Below are 21,295 nucleotides of genomic sequence, written 5' to 3' on the forward strand. Positions count from 1 at the left end.
AGAAGCTCAGATCCAACACTGAAACATTGACAAGGAGCAAGGATAGCAGCATCAGGCGGAGTTAAGTAATGAAGCAGTTAACGAGCTCACCAGAACACCTGAGGGAGGAAGCTCAGAAGCTGCAGTACCACTTGTGACCACAGGAGTGAATTCAGCCACAGAATTCACAACAGTACCCCCCCCTTGAGGAGGGGTCACCGAACCCTCACCAGAGCCCCCAGGCCGACCAGGATGAGCCGCATGAAAGGCACGAACAAGATCGGAAGCATGAACATCAGAGGCAAAAACCCAGGAATTATCTTCCTGAGCATAACCCTTCCATTTAACCAGATACTGGAGTTTCCATCTAGAAACACGAGAATCCAAAATCTTCTCCACAATATACTCCAATTCCCCCTCCACCAAAACCGGGGCAGGAGGCTCAACAGATGGAACCATAGGTGCCACGTATCTCCGCAACAACGACCTATGGAATACATTATGTATGGAAAAGGAGTCTGGGAGGGTCAAACGAAAAGACACAGGATTGAGAACCTCAGAAATCCTATACGGACCAATAAAACGAGGTTTAAATTTAGGAGAGGAAACCTTCATAGGAATATGACGAGAAGATAACCAAACCAGATCCCCAACACGAAGTCGGGGACCCACACGGCGTCTGCGATTAGCGAAAAGTTGAGCTTTCTCCTGGGACAAGATCAAATTGTCCACTACCTGAGTCCAGATCTGCTGCAACCTATCCACCACAGAATCCACACCAGGACAGTCCGAAGACTCAACCTGTCCTGAAGAGAAACGAGGATGGAACCCAGAATTGCAAAAAAATGGAGAAACCAAGGTAGCCGAGCTGGCCCGATTATTAAGGGCGAACTCAGCCAACGGCAAAAAGGACACCCAATCATCCTGGTCTGCAGAAACAAAACATCTCAGATATGTTTCCAAGGTCTGATTGGTTCGTTCGGTCTGGCCATTAGTCTGAGGATGGAAAGCCGAGGAAAAGGATAGGTCAATGCCCATCCTACCACAAAAGGCTCGCCAAAACCTTGAAACAAACTGGGAACCTCTGTCAGAAACAATATTCTCAGGAATGCCATGCAACCGAACCACATGCTGAAAGAAAAAAGGTACCAAATCAGAGAAGGAAGGCAATTTAGCCAAGGGCACCAGATGGACCATTTTAGAAAAGCGATCACAGACCACCCAAATGACTGACATCTTTTGAGAAACGGGAAGGTCAGAAATGAAATCCATCGAAATATGTGTCCAAGGCCTCTTTGGGACCGGCAAGGGCAAAAGCAACCCACTGGCACGAGAACAGCAGGGCTTAGCCCTAGCACAAATCCCACAGGACTGCACAAAAGTACGTACATCCCGTGACAGAGATGGCCACCAGAAGGATCTAGCCACTAACTCTCTGGTACCAAAGATTCCAGGATGACCAGCCAACACCGAACAATGAAGTTCAGAGATAAGTTTATTAGTCCACCTATCAGGGACGAACAGTTTCTCTGCTGGACAACGATCAGGTTTATTCGCCTGAAATTTTTGCAGCACCCGCCGCAAATCAGGGGAGATGGCAGACACAATGACTCCTTCCTTGAGGATACCCGCTGGCTCAGATAAACCCGGAGAGTCGGGCACAAAACTCCTAGACAGAGCATCCGCCTTCACATTTTTAGAGCCCGGAAGGTACGAAATCACAAAGTCGAAGCGGGCAAAAAATAACGACCAACGGGCCTGTCTAGGATTCAAGCGCTTGGCAGACTCGAGATAAGTCAAGTTCTTATGATCAGTCAATACCACCACGCGATGCTTAGCTCCTTCAAGCCAATGACGCCACTCCTCGAATGCCCACTTCATGGCCAGCAACTCTCGATTGCCCACATCATAATTACGCTCAGCGGGCGAAAACTTCCTGGAAAAGAAAGCACATGGTTTCATCACTGAGCAATCAGAACCTCTCTGTGACAAAACCGCCCCTGCTCCAATCTCAGAAGCATCAACCTCGACCTGGAACGGAAGAGAAACATCTGGCTGACACAACACAGGGGCAGAACAAAAACGACGCTTCAACTCCTGAAAAGCTTCCACAGCAGCAGAAGACCAATTAACCAAATCAGCACCCTTCTTGGTCAAATCGGTCAATGGTTTGGCAATGCTAGAAAAATTACAGATGAAGCGACGATAAAAATTAGCAAAGCCCAGGAACTTTTGCAGACTTTTCAGAGATGTCGGCTGAATCCAATCCTGGATGGCTTGGACCTTAACTGGATCCATCTCGATAGTAGAAGGGGTAAAGATGAACCCCAAAAATGAAACTTTCTGCACACCGAAGAGACACTTTGATCCCTTCACAAACAAAGAGTTAGCACGCAGGACCTGAAAAACCATTCTGACCTGCTTCACATGAGACTCCCAATCATCTGAGAAGATCAAAATGTCATCCAAGTAAACAATCAGGAATTTATCCAGATACTCACGGAAGATGTCATGCATAAAAGACTGAAACACAGATGGAGCATTGGCAAGTCCGAACGGCATCACTAGATACTCAAAATGACCCTCGGGCGTATTGAATGCAGTTTTCCATTCATCTCCTTGCCTGATTCTCACCAGATTATACGCACCACGAAGATCTATCTTAGTGAACCAACTAGCCCCCTTAATCCGAGCAAACAAGTCAGATAACAATGGCAAGGGATACTGAAATTTAACAGTGATCTTATTAAGAAGGCGGTAATCAATACACGGTCTCAGCGAACCATCCTTCTTGGCTACAAAGAAGAACCCTGCTCCCAGTGGTGATGACGATGGGCGAATATGTCCCTTCTCCAGGGATTCCTTCACATAACTGCGCATAGCGGCGTGTTCGGGCACGGATAAATTAAATAATCGACCTTTAGGGAATTTACTACCAGGAATCAAATTGATAGCACAATCACAATCCCTATGCGGAGGTAGAGCATCGGACTTGGGCTCTTCAAATACATCCTGATAATCAGACAAGAACTCTGGGACCTCAGAAGGGGTGGATGACGAAATCGACAAAAATGGAACATCACCATGTACCCCCTGACAACCCCAGCTGGATACCGACATGGAATTCCAATCCAATACTGGATTATGGGTTTGTAGCCATGGCAACCCCAACACGACCACATCATGCAGATTATGCAACACCAGAAAGCGAATAACTTCCTGATGTGCAGGAGCCATGCACATGGTCAGCTGGGCCCAGTATTGAGGTTTATTCTTGGCCAAAGGTGTAGCATCAATTCCTCTCAATGGAATAGGACACCGCAAAGGCTCCAAGAAAAACCCACAACGTTTAGCATAATCCAAATCCATCAGATTCAGGGCAGCGCCCGAATCCACAAACGCCATGACAGAAAACGACGACAAAGAGCATATCAAGGTAATGGACAGAAGGAATTTGGACTGTACAGTACCAATGACGGCAGACCTAGCGGACCGCTTAGTGCGCTTAGGACAATCAGAAATAGCATGAGTGGAATCACCACAGTAGAAACACAGACCATTCAGACGTCTGTATTCCTGCCGTTCAACTCTAGTCATAGTCCTATCGCACTGCATAGGCTCAGGTTTAACCTCAGGCAGTACCGCCAAATGGTGCACAGATTTACGCTCGCGCAAGCGTCGACCGATCTGAATGGCCAAAGACAAAGACTCATTCAAACCAGCAGGCATAGGAAATCCCACCATGACATCCTTAAGAGCCTCAGAGAGACCCTTTCTGAACAAAGCTGCCAGCGCAGATTCATTCCACTGAGTGAGTACTGACCATTTCCTAAATTTCTGACAATATACTTCTATATCATCCTGACCCTGGCACAAAGCCAGCAAATTTTTCTCAGCCTGATCCACTGAATTAGGCTCATCGTACAGCAATCCGAGCGCCAGGAAAAACGCATCGACACTACTCAATGCAGGGTCTCCTGGCGCAAGAGAAAATGCCCAGTCTTGAGGGTCGCCGCGTAAAAAAGAAATAATAATCAAAACCTGTTGAATAGGATTACCAGAAGAATGAGGTTTCAAGGCCAGAAATAGCTTACAATTATTTTTGAAACTTAGAAACTTAGTTCTATCTCCAAAAAACAAATCAGGAATAGGAATTCTTGGTTCTAACATAGATTTCTGATCAATAGTATCTTGAATTTTTTGTACATTTATAACGAGATTATCCATTGAAGAGCACAGACCCTGAATATCCATGTCCACACCTGTGTCCAGAATCACCCAAATGTCTAGGGGGAAAAAAAAAGTGAACACAGAGCAGAAAAAAAAAAAAAAAAAAATGATGTCAGAACTTTTTCTTTCCCTCTATTGAGAATCATTAGTTTTGGCTCCTTGTACTGTTATGTTTGCTAATGACAGGTGTTATGAAGGCAATCCAGAAGCACAGTGTGCTTAGCGATCAGAGCGCACACAGTGATCTGACAAATACCCAAAAATACAAGAACGAGCTCTGAGACGTGGAAACTCTGTAGACTGCACACCTGATCCTATCCTAAACACAACTAAAAGCGGCTGTGGATTGCGCCTAACAACTACCTAGGCAACTCGGCACAGCCTAAGAAACTAGCTAGCCTGAAGATAGAAAAATAGGCCTGACTTGCCCCAGAGAAATTCCCCAAAGGAAAAGGCAGCCCCCCACATATAATGACTGTGAGTAAGATGAAAAGACAAAACGTAGGGATGAAATAGATTCAGCAAAGTGGGGCCCGATATACTAGGACAGAGCGAGGACAGTAAAGCGAACTTTGCAGTCTACAAAAAACCCTAAAGCAAAACCACGCAAAAGGAGGCAAAAAAAACCCACCGTGCCGAACTAACGGCACGGCGGTACACCCTTTGCGTCTCAGAGCTTCCAGCAAAACAAAAGACAAGCTGGACAGAAAAAAAGCAACAAAAAAGCAAAAAGCACTTAGCTATACAGAGCAGCAGGTCACAGGAACAATCAGGAGAAGCTCAGATCCAACACTGAAACATTGACAAGGAGCAAGGATAGCAGCATCAGGCGGAGTTAAGTAATGAAGCAGTTAACGAGCTCACCAGAACACCTGAGGGAGGAAGCTCAGAAGCTGCAGTACCACTTGTGACCACAGGAGTGAATTCAGCCACAGAATTCACAACACAGTATGAGCCATACATACTCACCTAGCTACTCCAGCGATGCCTGGACTGGTCTCAGTGACGGCAGCTCATCCTGTGTGAGTGGTCAGGTGGTAACGCTCATTAAGGTCATGAATATGCCGCATATTCATGACCCTAATGAACAGTACCACTTGACCGCTCACACAGGACGAGGGTGCTGCGCCGGGACAGAGGTGGAGGATTCCATTCTGCGCACCGTGCGCGGTGAGTATGATGACAGCCAGGGAGGATGGGGGGAGGATGAAGGAGGACCGTGGACGGGGAGCCTAGCCATACAAGATGGGAGCGGCGCCAGCGGGGAGCCGATGACGATGAGCCATGCATGTAGGGGGCGGCTTGCCAGGGGGGAGAGATGACGAGCCATGCAAGATGAGAGCCAGCGATGAGCCATGCATAGTGGGGATGGGAGATGAGCCAGAGGCTGAGCCACCCATGTATACAGGGAGGGGGACATGAGCCACGCATACAGGGGGGATGGGAGATGAGCCAGAGCCACCCATTCATACAGGGAGGGGGAAATGAGCCAGGTATACGGGGGGGATGGGAGAGGAACCAGAGCCACCCATGAATACAGGGAGGGGGCATGGGCCACGCATACAGGGGGGAATGGGAGATGAGCCAGAGCCACCCATGCATACAGGGAGGGGGAGATGAGCCAGGCATACAGGGGGATGGTAGATGAGCCAGAGCCACCTATGCATACAGGGAGGGGGACATGAGCCACGCATTGCATACATGGGATGGGAAATGAGCCCGAGCCACCCATGCATACAGGGAGGGGGACATGAGCCACGCATACAGGGAGGGGATGGGAGATGAGCCAGAGCCACCCATGCATACAGGGAGGGGGACATGAGCCACGCATTGCATACAGGGGGGGGGAAATGAGCCCGAGTCACCCATGCATACAGGGAGGGGAACATTAGCCAAGCACACATGGGGGGGATGGGAGATGAGCCAGAGCCACCCATGTATACAGGGAGGGGGACATGAGCCACGCATACAGGGAGGGGGTGGGAGATGAGCCAGAGCCACCCATGTATACAGGGTGGGGACATGAGCCACGCATACAGGGGGGGGGGAGATGAGCCACCCATGCATACAGGAGGAGTGAGATAAGCCATGCATACAGGAGGGGGGGAGAGATGAGCCATGCATGATGGGAGCGGGGAGCCGATGAGCTATGCATGGGGGGAGATGAGCCATGCATACAGGATGGGAGGGGGGATGGGCCACTATACAGTATGCGTGGAGCATCATACGAGGCCATTATACAGTATGAACATCATGTGTGGCTATTATACAGTATTGAGCATTATGTGTGACTATTATACAGTATTGAGCATCATGTGTGGCCGCCCATTATACAGTATGGAGCATCATGTAGAGCCATTATACAGTATGGAGCATCATGTGTTGCCTTTATACAGTATGGATCACTGTGTGGCCATTATACAGTATGGAACACTGTGTGGCCATTATACAGTATAGAGCATCTTATGTGGCCATTATACAGTATTGAGCATCATGTGTGGCCATTATACAGTATGGAGCATCATGTGTGGCCTTTGTACAGTATGGAGCATCATATGTGGCCATTATACAGTATGGAGCACTGTGTGGCCGTTATACAGTATTGAGCATCGTGTGTGGCCATTATGCAGTATTTAGCATCATGTGTGGCCATTATACAGTATGGAGCACTGTGTGGCCATTATACAGTATTGAGCATCATGTGTGACCATTATACAGTATTGAGCATCATGTGTGGCCATTATACAGTATGGAGCACTGTGTGGCCATATTTTCTTTTGGTTATAATTATTGTATATGAAACAGTGTGATCAGCAGTGTTAAATGGATGTGGTTGGGATGTGGATATGGGTGTGACTAGTTGTGAAATGGGTGTGGTCAGAGACGTGGCCTAAAATTTGCCGAGGCACACTAGGTGCCCCGCAAACTTTATACCTCTTTCCCTTCTTCAAAAGTTGGGAGGTATGGTACCACATTTGCCAGATCACGGCAAGTGCCACAAATCCCATAGGGAATGAATGAGGCCAAACACAGTGTTGCTGTAAGTGATCCGTTACGCGTCAGATACAGAAAAACTGCCAGATCTGCATCAAAAGGCGACTTTCACATCAGCGATTCTTGCCAAAGTCACTGCCGATAGTGTCATACTCACCAAGGGGGGAGGCAGCGCTAAAAGTGCCTAGGGCAGCAGAAACTCTAAATACGGCCCTGGAGCTGCGGCAATATTTATTTTAGCCTAGGCGACTTACCTAACCCCACGTAAGTCCTTTATATTTGTCCATACACAAAAATTCCATCTATTGAAGCTCATTAGTGTTCCGACACAGTATGGTACCACTTTGATATTCCCCCTACAGAGCCCACCCACATACAATGATACCCTTACAGCACATTGCCTCACAGTATAATGTCTTCCACTTAACATTCCACCAACATACTGTAGTACGAAACCCCATCACTCAGTATGTCGCTCCCCTTAGTATATTCCTGCCTACACAAAATGATGACCCAAGCAGTACATTGCCCCCCACCTAGGATATTTTGTCCTAACAGCCCTCCTCACAATGTACGATCCAGCAACACAGTGAATAATGCCCCTGTATAAAACATTCTGGCATACAAAATTTAATGCCCCCTACATTGTATATTCTCCCACCCATATTACGATGCCCCCACAGTAAATTCCCACACAGAAATGATGATGTCCATAATGGCCCCCAACACAATATCATGCCCCACAAAATATTCTTTCACACAGTATTATGCCCTCATAGTGGTCTCCACAGCTCCCCTACACAGAATAATGTCCACAACTGCCCCCCCACACACAAATGATGATACCACCACAGACACCCCACACAGTGTGATGCCCTCTTAGTCACCTAAACACAGTACTATTTTCCCACACCCTCCACACAGTGTGATGACCCTTCAGTTCTTCACACAGTATAATGCAACCACACAAGCATCACGCTTGCCTGTCAAATCTCTGTCCGTTGCTCCTGTGCTACTTGTCTCTGCTGCCAGTGTAAATCGTTAAAAGGACCAGCTCTCCACTATGAATGTCTATATGATTCAGAAGCATGGATGGCGTCTTTGCTTGAAAAGGAAGATCTTCCTCAACTCAGTCTTGATCAGGGATGTCAAACTCAATTACACAGAGAGACAAAATTACAAGGTTGGACAAAACCGCAAAATGTCTACAATTGAGGACGTTTTTCCTTATCAGCAAATATAACAAATAACTTTTTCATATGGAAACAAACTTAAAGGAGTTGCCCCAGAATCAATGTACATTTTGATTAATAAACCTTAGAATAAAATAGTCAAATAATAAGTTATGTTAGAGCAGTAAAAAGCATAAGGATAAAAAACCTTGAATAGTATAGATAATAAAGTATGATGCAAACAAAGGGGCCCCCAAACACAGTATGATACCCACAGTGAATTCCACAGTATCCTCCACACACACCCTCTCCATCTATACCCCCAACAAATAGTGACTCCCATCACAGTATGATTCTCCAACTGTAATCCCCATACAGCCCTCCATACAGTATAATGGCCAAAAAAGTGCTCTATACAGTATAATTGTCCTCCATACAGTACAATTGCATCGTGTATTGCCTTTCACACAGTATAATGGCCCCACACAGTGCTCCATACAGTATAATGGCCCCACATAGTGCTCAATACAGTATAATGGCCCCATATATTGCTCCATACAGTATAATGGCCTCACATAGTTCTCCATACAGTATAATGGCCTCACATAGTTCTCCATACAGTATAATGGCCACACATAGTGCTCCATACAGTTTAATGGCGCCACATAGTGATCAACACAGTATAATAGCCCCCCATATTTCTCAGTATAGTATACTGGCCTAACATAGTGTTCCTTACAGTATAATGGCCCCCACATCTAACATAGTGTTCCTTACAGTATAATGGCCCCCACATAATGCTCCATAGAGTGTAATGGCCTCACATAGTTCTCACTACAAAATAAAGGGCCCCACATAGTGCTCCATACAGTATAATTGCCTTAAATAGTGTTCCATACAGTATACTTCACTCCACATAGCACTCCATACAGTATAATAGGCATCTTTAAAAAAAAAGTACCTCTCTCCGTTCCCTTGCTGCTCCGTTTCCTATGGTGTCTTCAGATTCTCCACACATCTCGGTACAGCTGGTGCACTATAAAGGCGTCATCGTGCCCGCTGCTCGGAGATGTCAGACTAGGAAGGGGAATGATGGAAGAAGGAGCATCAGCTGACCCTCCTTCTGTCATGATTGCTTTCTACTGTTTCAGCATCTAGGATGCCAATGTAGTGCCGGGTGGTCGTGGGCCAAATATACTAACCCTGTGGGCCATTCTGCCAAGACCTTCAGGTCACATGAGAATTTCACGTGACCTGACTGTCCTTACAGACACGATGGTGAGGCATACCTCCCGCCTCCCGGAACAGTTCCCCAATTTGTGGACTGTCCCGCTAGGTCTGAGATGGGTGGGAGGTATGTTTTTGTTCAACATTTTACTTGCTACTTTTGTGTCTAAAGTGCATTTTAAAGGGATGTAATGCTCTTTTATTATTATTATTATTATTATCATTCCATTTAGTTATGTTCTTCACATTAGCTACGTGCTATATAATTGCTCCCAACTATAGCAACTGGTTATTCCTGAATTTCAAATATTCAAGAAATAAAGATGAGAACGCAAAGCTTAGATTGTTAAAAATAGAAATAATGATCACTAGATTCTAGAGGTACCATCTGTGTCCTGATTCTACCCATTACATGTTGACAATAAATCTCAAAAAGTTATAAAAATGAGTCTCCTTAACTAATGATCTGCCTTAAGTTAAGCCCCAAATTGCACTTTTTTTCATTTTAAACTCTCGCTGGTGTAACAGAACTGTAAATGTCTGTGCCTTTGCGGGTGCAGGCGCCGATAATGTAATGCTTTATAACACAGCACCACCTACTGGCCTCCATTACATATCTCTTGGATGTACACATTTCAACTTATGATGCTAGGTTATCCTTTAGCTCCATGTAATAGATCCTGTGACTCAAGCTCTCACTTTGTATCTGATATTTTAATCATCAAGTAATAGTAAATAATGGAGAATTGTCATTTCTTCAGCTAAGTAAATATTTTTCTGAGTGCACGTTTTAGATAGGGTTCATTGCATGAAGCATAGCAGTCATCAGTGTTCTTTCATATTCTTATCTTGCATTCTAAATTCAGTGAGATATGACTCTGAAAATAAACACAAGTGCAGGTGTTCACCGGAGTATGCAAGTCTTGGCGATATGGAGGCACGTGTGGTGTTGGGGCTAAAAAGTGTATCGGTGGCATGGCTGCAATTTGGTGCCACTCATTATTTCTGCAGATTAATTCAATGAAAGAAACTTCCATCTGACATTGAGATTATGGTCTAGTTTGGTTCTGTAAATAATGTATTAGGAAGCAGAAATAATTCTACTGATAACCCGGTAGTGATGTGGAGAAGATGTCAGGTATATTGTTTATTCACAGTGAATGTTGCAATTTTCAGATCAGTCGCGGTACTTAGATTGTTCAGCCATGAATATCGTTTTTTTTAGCCAGCTTAGGCCTTGTTTGCATTCAGTTTGCATCCATCAAATAAAGAAATGTTTCACTAAAAAATTTAAAAAAAACCCTTCCTTTAATGGGAATCTGTCACCAGGTTTTTATTACCCCATTTTAGAACAGCATGATGAAGAGGCAGAGACCTTCATTCCAGCGATGTATCACTTACTGGGCTGCTTGCTGCAGTTTTGATAACGTCCATGTTTTATCTGCCGCAGATCTAGCAGTTCTCTGAATGCTGAGCTCAGTATAACCCCGCTCACACCGCTGGCTGCAAGCTTTATGTTTGCACTGTGCATAGGCAGAAAGCTGCCAAGCCGTGATGGAGACGGGGTTATACAGAGCTCATGAATATGGAGGGCTACATGGCAGCAGGTTTGCTAGTCTTCTAGTGATAACCTTCTGATAAAACAAATATTTTATCCAACCTACAGCAAGCAGCCCAGTAAGCAACACAGTGCTGGAATCAGTGTTTATGTGTCTACATAGGTCGCAAAAACCAGATAGCAGATTCCCTCTAGGTATTGTCCACTGTAGCATCACAACCAGGATCCCCCCCCTAAAAAAATAGTGCAGGAACACATCTATTTAAAAACCATGAAAATCTGTGTAATGTACATGTCTAAAAATATACATAACTGTAAAAACATCTATTTTTTCATGAGTGTCTTAGATCCAGCGTACTAGGTAGGATATGTTATGTCTAATATGCCAATAGGAGATGCCACCATGGCACACGCACTTGTGTTTTCCGATGATGGTTCATCATAGCTGACAGTCGCTGCTCTACATTAGCAAGCACATCTCATTTAATCTTTCTGTCCATACTTCCTAATTTAATATTCTCGCACTAATTAGGTTTTGTTCAATTTCTGACAGCTCACTTTGGGAAGTCTTTCTCCCGGATGAAGCATGGATGTAATCAGGTTATTAATGATTGGGCACATAGTGTCTGTAAATGAATGAGCCGGGCTCTCAGAATGTTTGGTCACTTTCCAGCCCGGACGAGATGCACACACATGCTGTACTTTACTTACATTTTCCACAAAGCTCCATTTTACAGCTCTCCAGCGTTTCTTTGCATGAGAGGCAGTGTTTCTGCCAGTTTCACCAGTGTGGGCGCAGCCACAGCCCAAGAAGGGAGCTTAGCAAGACGGATAAAAAAAAAAAGTGTTTTCTCTTTGTATTGGAATTGTATCCATGGACTTTCGAAGTAAGGGAAAATATCATATGTGATGGCTTTTCTAATGATTGCTTTAGAAGTTATATAAACGGAAAGTTGCTGGAAATTGTTGAGATGGTACTTTTTGAAGCTTAAAATGCTTTTTCTATTAAATGTGTTGACAGCGTAATGAAAAGGATCATTATTCTTAATGAAAAAGGGAGAATAATTTTTTCAAGTCGATCTCTCAGTTGTCTTGCTCATCGCTTTGTGATGCTTCCTCCGGTCTGGCTTGTATGGATGTAGTCAGCTTCTGTATAAGACCGTCATCTACTTGCTTAGCTACCTCTCTTAACATAATGGTTTCACACCAGATTTTCAGCCTCCTGTGCTCTATTCTTTAATTTTGGTAATATTGCCCACATCCTTGAAGAAAAGAATTGCTAATGTTCAGTTCAATACCAACAAGCCTAAAGAAGTCTAGCTTTTCACCATGATTGTATCACGTTGAGTTAGGGTACCGTCACACACTGCCATTTCGATCGCTACGACGGTACGATTCGTGACGTTCCAGCGATATCGTTACGATATCGCTGTGTCTGACACGCAGCAGCGATCAGGGATCCTGCTGAGAATCGTACGTCGTAGCAGATCGTTTGGAACTTTGTTTCATCGCTGGATCTCCCGCTGTCATCGCTAGATCGGTGTGTGTGACACCGATCTAGCGATGCGATCCAGCGATGCGTTCGCTTGTAACCAGGGTAAACATCGGGTTACTAAGCGCAGGGCCGCGCTTAGTAACCCGATGTTTACCCTGGTTACAAGCGTAAAACTAAAAAAAAACAAACAGCACATACTTACATTCTGGTGTCCGTCAGGTCCCTTGCCGTCTGCTTCCCGCACTGTGACTGCCGGCCGTAAAGTGAAAGCAGAGCACAGCGGCTGTGCTTTCACTTTCACTTTACGGCCGGCAGTCAGTGAGTGCGGGAAGCAGACGGCAAGGGACCTGACGGACACCAGAATGTAAGTATGTGCTGTTTGTTTTTTTTTAGTTTTACGCTTGTAACCAGGGTAAACATCGGGTTACTAAGCGCGGTCCTGCGCTTAGTAACCCGATGTTTACCCTAGTTACCCGGGGACCTCGGCATCGTTGGTCGCTGGAGAGCTGTCTGTGTGACAGCTCCCCAGCGACCACACTACAATTTACCTACAATCACGGCCAGGTCATATCGCTGGTCGTGATCGTAGGTAAATCGTATAGTGTGACGGTACCCTTAGACAAGTTCTTGTTATGTGACCTATTAGTGCAGACTGACCTTGTAGAACAAAGGGCAGCTGTTGATTCCAGTGTGCACTTTGATGTAGCAGACACTTTTCTATTTTCTTAGTATACTATAAAGGGAATACAACAATGCTTATTCTGATAGTAACACGGTAGTGATGGGTGAGTGTGCTCGGCACTGCTCAATTCGAAAGAAAAATGCTCGAGTATCACATTCAACTCCATTATGCTCGCTGCTCGCATGGAGCATGTCTGAGCGTCTGATGTGCTCAATTCCAATTTAGAATGTACATATTTTTATCTACAGGAAAGATATATATCTTGGTACCGTGTTAGACAGTAGATAGAAAAATATTTAGAATTGAGAGTCCTCAGTGGTTGATACCTTTTAATGGCTAACTGAAAATTTCCATAAAGATGCGGTACATCCTGGTATCCTCCATTTTGATACAGGAAAGATATATATCTTGGTACCGTGTTAGCCAGTAGATAGAAAAATTTTCAGTTGGCCATTAAAAGGTATCAACCACTGAGGACTCTCAATTCTAAATATTTTTCATATTTTTATCTTTAAGTCTTGAAAGCAAAGCACCAAGAAATTTGCACCTAGCTTAACATTTTTTGCTACGGATATATCTGAGAATTCCAATTTTTGATAACTATTAGGTCAACTGGTTTACAAAGTCTACGTTATTTTGCCAGCCCTGTAATATGCTCTATAAATGCCATATTTTCGGTTTTGGTTTTGTTCCAAGTACCCTATGTTATTTACATGTGCTTTTACCATTTATTTATCTACTTACTGACGGATATTTGCTCTGTTATAATCCCAGGCTCTGTGTGATATTGGCGACAGTGTGAATGCGCACCTACTCATTGCACTTATACCAACAGGAGTGGTAACCATTTTTTCGGTTTTACATGTTGAAGGGAACCTGACCGCTTATGGATGCTGCTGCAACCATGGCCAACATGTATCAGACAATGATCCTATGATTTGAGGAGCCAGGTATGTTTGACTCGGAAATGCTGCAGACTTTTCAGATAAAAACATACTTTAAAAGCTGCCATTGACTGAGCTGCTCTGTGGACTAGTCTGCCCACTGCCCTGACGTGACAGGTCTCTACGAGTGTCTATGTATGGGTAGAGACTGATCAGTCACTATCGGTGAAAGGAAGACACCTGTCCGACTACCATGTCACTCAGAAGCTATGTATGGGTAGAGACTGATCAGTCACTATCGGTGTCCGACTACCATGTCACTCAGGAGCTATGTATGGGTAGAGACTGATCAGTCACTATCGGTGTCCGACTACCACGTCACTCAGGAGCTATGTATGGGTAGAGACTGATCAGTCACTATCGGTGTCCGACTACCACGTCACTCAGGAGCTATGTATGGGTAGAGACTGATCAGTCACTATCGGTGTCCGACTACCACGTCACTCAGGAGCTATGTATGGGTAGAGACTGATCAGTCACTATCGGTGTCCGACTACCACGTCACTCAGGAGCTATGTATGGGTAGAGACTGATCAGTCACTATCGGTGTCCGACTACCACGTCACTCAGGAGCTATGTATGGGTAGAGACTGATCAGTCACTATCGGTGTCCGACTACCACGTCACTCAGGAGCTATGTATGGGTAGAGACTGATCAGTCACTATCGGTGTCCGACTACCACGTCACTCAGGAGCTATGTATGGGTAGAGACTGATCAGTCACTATCGGTGTCCGACTAGCACGTCACTCAGGAGCTATGTATGGGTAGAGACTGATCAGTCACTATCGGTGTCCGACTACCACGTCACTCAGGAGCTATGTATGGGTAGAGACTGATCAGTCACTATCGGTGTCCGACTACCACGTCACTCAGGAGCTATATATGGGTAGAGACTGATCAGTCACTATCGGTGAAAGGAAGGCACCTGTCCGACTACCATGTCACTCAGGAGAGTGGGAGAGGAGAAGCTGAAAGTAACCGGACTGTGGCTCCTGTTCTCGGCGACTTCTAAAATATTGATTTTCTTAAATGCAGCAACGCTTCAGAATCAAACATGCTTGGCCGAGATCACACAGCCATTGCCCGTGGATCGAGCAGCATGTATCAGCTGTCATGTTCCCTTTAACATGCATAATTGAGTTTTACCTGATTTGCAGTTTATGAGAAATAAAATTCTAAAACAAATAACAGTCGACAAATAAATTTGGTTTTGGTCCAGATATATTTAATACATGGACGTGATTACACGTGGTTGTTGGTTTCTGTTTAAATAATACAATCTTTATTTTTACATGCTTTTTAGGCAACGCTGACGATGCCAGTCACCATATTTTCAATTTGACGTCACTCACATCTTCAGAAAACATACTCTCAGCTACATTTCATTATTATCTTGGGGATTTGCTAAACAGCAGCTTAAAGTGCACACACTCGTCATCATGCCTTCGCCGGATAAATCGAAAGCATGAAGTATCCATAGGTTTCACAGTGTCCAGTTTCACATCATTTGAGAACCAGACAAGAGTCCTAGGTCACTTTTTCATAAACATTTCCTCATCGTACGGTGATATTCCTATTTGGCAGTGGAAGGACATCACACATATCCTACGGGAGGCCAAGCAGAATGGAGAGACTATCATTGGAATCAACATGACCATTGATTCTCCCAACCAACATCGAAAACATTTGCTGCTAAGGCATAAGCCTTATATCTTGGTATATGCTAATGACTCAGCCATCTCCGAACCTGATAGTGTCGTTTCTAATTTGCACGGACAACACAGTCCGACTATTCCTAAACCTCACCATAAAGCAGGGCTTTTCAAACACAGAAGTCGACGATCAACGGATATTCTTTTACCTTTACAAAACAACGAGCTACCGGGAGCCGAGTACCAATATAATGAAGACGAAGAGCGTTGGGAAGAGAAAAAGCCCTACAAAGCCCTTCATGTTAAGCCAGCAGAGAAAGGGAAATCGAAAAAGAAATTAAGAAAAAGTGGGCGACAAAAAAGCCAAACATTACAGTTTGATGAGCAGACCCTGAAAAAGGCAAGAAGAAAGCAATGGAATGAACCACGAAACTGCGCACGCCGTTACCTAAAAGTAGACTTTGCAGACATCGGCTGGAGTGAATGGATTATTTCCCCTAAATCCTTTGATGCTTATTATTGCTCAGGTGCATGCCAGTTCCCGATGCCAAAGGTATTGTAAATATTTTAATAGTAACTTTACACTGGATTTTATATCAACATGTAGTTTCACACAGCGCTGGGAAGAAAAGTGCATCTCTATTTTTTTATGAACTGCACATCTTTTTTTTTTTTTTTTTAATCAATAAAATATTCCAGCTGTTTTATTAGGAAGCCCAATGAAGCCGTAAATAAGTAATATTTTTTATGTCTGCTCTATAAGTGTAGCTGTTAAAATAGTGAGATGTGAAAACTGAAGGTTTATGTGTAGGAATTTCTTGTACACTGTCCAAACACTAATGCCTCGCTATGTAGAAAAGCATGACCTTTTGTCCGCTAGTGGAGGTTCATGTTCCACTTCTTTTTGCATTTGTTAATGTCCACATTTCACACTTTTGCAATAACCAGACATGCCTTCATTCTTTCTTTCATCACGTGTTCCTTAAAGGGAAAGTGATAAACTACGGTAATTTTTCATGAACCAGTTATTACATTTATTTAAAAGGATTAGTAAATATGAATTGATATGGACAATAGATCATATAAAAAACAACAATCACCTATTTAATCACCCATAGATCTAGTGCCAATGTCAAGTGGTCACTTGCAGCCTCTGCTTCCTTCCCTCCAGAGATGATGACAGGGTACATCCAGATGACTGCTGCAGTCAATCACTAGCTGCAGTAGTCTTGTTCTGTACATATTTGCATCACTGCTTAAGCAATGATTGGCTGCTGCTCTCAAGTGAATGAATATAATGTCATTGCTACAGAGAAGTAAAATAAGACTGACTAGGGCCTCTAAAGCATTGGCACCGGAGCTGAGGGAGGACTGAACATGTGAATATTGATGAATTTTTTTAGCAACTTTCCTGCCGTTCTTTTAAAATGAACTGCTTTAAAGGTAAAGTGTCAGTAGGATCAATCCCCCTTAGTCGCTTAAATGGCCATGTAGGTCATAGGAAGCTGAATAAAGTGATATCTTATTATCTGTGATCCAATGTACAGCAGAGCTAAGGCTACTTTCACACATCAGGTTTTTCCCGTCAGGCACAATCCGGCAAGTTTTGAAAAAAACGGATCCGTTTTTTTTCCGCCGGATCCGTTTTTTTCGCATAGAGTTGTATTAGCGCTGGATTGCGCCTGATGGCCAGATGTTTCATCCGTTTTTTGCCGGATCCATCTAAAAAATTTTCTCTCTCTCTCGAGCTGTGTGTGATTATTAGGGCAAAGTGTCAGTCATTACATATTTCACACTGGTATCGCCCCTTTCGTTTAAAATAAGCTCTGGAGGCAGATTCTCATTCACATTAGTGTCCGGCCCATAGATTTTAACAGCTCATTTACATTCAAGAAAGTTGTGGATATCTCTGGAATACGACATCGGATTGAAGACTACTATCTGGTGGCAAAAAAATACTAACATGGCTGCTGGACATGTTCCTGCGAATTGATTTGTGCCATCTCTAATAACCATCTCACATCAGCATAGCTCAAGCACTGTGCTGCTGGCTAACAATTTTGGAACTGGCTAAGATTTTCCAAGTCAGGAAATTGCATTAATGGCCTAACCTTAATGGCTGAGGGTGTGTAATTGGCGGTTTACAGAAAAACGACTGATACCCATTATATGGGTATTTCACAGCTGAAATAGCAAAGCTCCATTGGTTTTGAGTCATAGCACTCCACTTCGGTTTGTTCTCAACACAAGTTTTTTGTGTCATTGTGCCATCAGTGCTCTGTGTGAACGGAGCTGGATGACTGGCCTATTCAAAAAGCCAACCCAACCCCCTTCACTATCTATTCTTTCACCATTACAGAGAAGGGAAATGGCTTACCATATTTTTCAGACTATAAGATGCACTGGACCATAAGACGCACCCCAAATTTTCAAATGGAAAGTAGGGAAAAAATAATGTGTCAAATGGGGGTCCATCTTACAGTCCGAATTCAAGTTACCAGGGAAGGGATCGGCACAGGTGGAGGAGTGGTCACAGTAGTCGTTCTGTATTGCAGGCTCGTGAGGTGGCCTCCGGGAAATCCCATCCCAGGCTGTTGCGGTGGTGGTGCTCTGTGTTGCAGCGGTGCTCTGTGCTGTGGCGGTGCTCTGAGGTGTGGCGGTACTCTGAGGGGTGGCTGGGCTCTGTGGGGTGGCTGAGCTCTATGGGGTGACTGGGCTTTGTGGCGTGGCAGGGCTCTGTGGGGTGGCGGGGTGGCAGCGCTCTGTGGGGCGGCAGCACTCTGTTGTAGTGGCAGAGCTCTGTGGTGGTGGTGTGGCTCTGCTCTGCTGGCATTTTGTCAAAGCCCGAAAGCCCTCGCATCTCCGTTGCTGTGATGCGGTGGCTCTGGGAAAATAGCCGCCGGGGGCAGCACATGCTCAGATTCTGATCTCGGCAACGAGAGGACGAGATCTCGTTGCCGAGATATGAATTTGACTCCCGGCGGCCATTTTGACAGAGACCACCGGACCGCATCGCAGCAGCGGAACTACGGGGGCTTCTGGGCTTTGACAAGATGACGGCAGAGCCGCGCCAGCACCACAGAGCCCCACCACCACCACATCACAGAGCACCACCACCGCCGCACCAGCTTTGGACAGAAGGCTGCATCGGGATCGGGACCGCCACCACCGGGACCGCCACCACAGGATTTGTAAGTATAATCCTACCATAAGACGCACACCCATTTTCCCCCAAAAAAAATTTGGGGAAAAGTGCGTCTTATGGTCCGGAAAATACGTCAGGCCCTTCACTTATACCACTAATGATAAGCTGACACAAAATTCTCTCCCACTTTGAGCAAAAACTGTAAATGGAGCTGCCAGGACCAAGGAACGTTGTTGATAGCAGGATATCAGTGGAGCTTTGCTAATACAAGTATATAATAATAATAATAATTTTTATTTATATAGCGCCAACATATTCCGCAGCGCTTTACAAATTATAGAGGGGACTTGTACAGACAATAGACATTACAGCATAACAGAAATACAGTTCAAAACAGATACCAGGAGGAATGAGGGCCCTGCTCGCAAGCTTACAAACTATGAGGAAAAGGGGAGACACGAGAGGTGGATGGTAACAACTGCTTTATTAGTCGGACCAGCCATAGTGTAAGGCTCGGGTATTCATGTAAAGCTGCATGAACCAGTTAACTGCCTAAGTATGTAGCAGTACAGACACAGAGGGCTGTTAACTGCATAAAGTGAATGAGAACATAATGCGAGGAAGAATGTATACTGTATATACATACAAGCGTAACTTTTTTGTAAAGCGGGCAACTATTTTATAATGAAATGAAACTCAAACAACTTTCAAATGCATAGATAGCCTTGGGGAATCCTGGTCTTACATAACACTTGAGGCTCCGCTCTACACCAGGATTGAGCACCCCTAATGCTATTACAGGGCCATATCTCCCTGTAGTGGAGCACTTTGTATCTTCTACTCCTGCCCTCTACATCCATAGCAGTCTATGCAGACCTGTAATAATTCACAGCAGGCCTCCACACCTTCCTCTATTTACTTTTTGTGCATCACAAGGTTTCATAGAACGGACACTGTAAAGGTACCTTCACACTGAGCAACTTTAGAACGATAACGATAGCGATCCGTGACGTTGCAGCGTCCTGGATAGCGATCTCGTTGTGTTTGACACGCAGCAGCGATCAGGATCCTGCTGTGACATCGCTGGTCGGAGCTAGAAGGCCAGAACTTTATTTCGTCGCTGGATCACCCGCTGACATCGCTGAATCGGCGTGTGTGATGCCGATCCAGCGATGTCTTCACTTGTAACCAGGGTAAACATCGGTTACCATTGTAAATGTAAAAAAAAAAAAACACTACATACTTACATTCCGGTGTCTGTCGCGTCCCCCGGCGTCAGCTTCCCTTCACTGTGTCAGCGCCGGCCGGCCGTAAAGCAGAGCACAGCTCTGCTTTACGGCCGGCGCTTACACAGTGCAGGGAAGCTGATGCCGGGGGACGCGACAGACACCGGAATGTAAGTATGTAATGTTTTTTTTTTTACTTTTACAATGGTAACCAGGGTAAACATTGGGTTACTAAGCGCGGCCCTGCGCTTAGTAACCCGATGTTTACCCTGGTTAACCAGGGACTTCGGCATCGTTGGTCGCTGGAGAGCTGTCTGCGTGACAGCTCTCCAGCGACCACACAACGACTAAACAGCGACGCTGCAGCGATCGGCATCGTTGTCAATATCGCTGCTGCGTCACTTAATGTGACGGTACCTTAAATGTGTACAGATTGTGTGTGTGTAAGAGTTAAGTCAAGTGTGCTCAGGTCACAATGGAGGGCTTGTATTATATTCCTTCGTTTAAGGCTTCCAGTGCCTTCCACAATTAGGTTGTGGTGTTTATCTGTGGAATGGAAAGTATGAATTGGCTTCCATTCTCATATGTGACATGGGGTTGGGTGGAATTGAATACAGCTAACGTTTTCAAAATGTAAAATCAAGTTCAATAATTCACAAGCAGGGAAATTCTGGATGCATTTGTTACACTTTCTGAAAGTTCAAGTAAGTTGGTCCACCTGAATCTTGTGGAATTCCCGGGCCTCCAACAGATTGGGCTCAGTGCCCAAAGGTTAATAATTGCTGGTTGACATTGATAGCCTATCACATTCCTCCTTCAGGCTGAAAAGCTAGTCAACAGGAAGAATAACAGCACGTGTGCTTGTTTTAGGTTTTACTGTACAAGTAGAGCTGTGGATAATGTATCAGACGTTATATAGGACACGGTTCAGATGTTCTGCTGGAAAGATCCAGGAGACTTTATGCACAGAGTGGAACCGTGTATTAGGA

At 44.8% G+C, this 21,295-nt stretch overlaps 1 protein-coding gene across 1 annotated transcript in view; it reads left to right on the plus strand.

Annotated features, from left to right (window-relative positions):
* Window positions 1-21,295, plus strand: part of BMP3 (bone morphogenetic protein 3) — a 125,427-nt gene that overhangs the window by 74,378 nt on the left and 29,754 nt on the right. Inside the window, exon 2 of the mRNA XM_069742835.1 lies at window positions 15,587-16,488. Within this exon, the coding sequence (XP_069598936.1) occupies window positions 15,587-16,488 (902 nt within the window). The remainder of the gene's footprint in view (window positions 1-15,586; window positions 16,489-21,295) is intronic.

The sequence above is a fragment of the Ranitomeya imitator genome, chromosome 1 (genome assembly GCF_032444005.1).
Source record: "Ranitomeya imitator isolate aRanImi1 chromosome 1, aRanImi1.pri, whole genome shotgun sequence".
In the NCBI taxonomy this organism is placed as follows: Eukaryota; Metazoa; Chordata; class Amphibia; order Anura; family Dendrobatidae; genus Ranitomeya; species Ranitomeya imitator.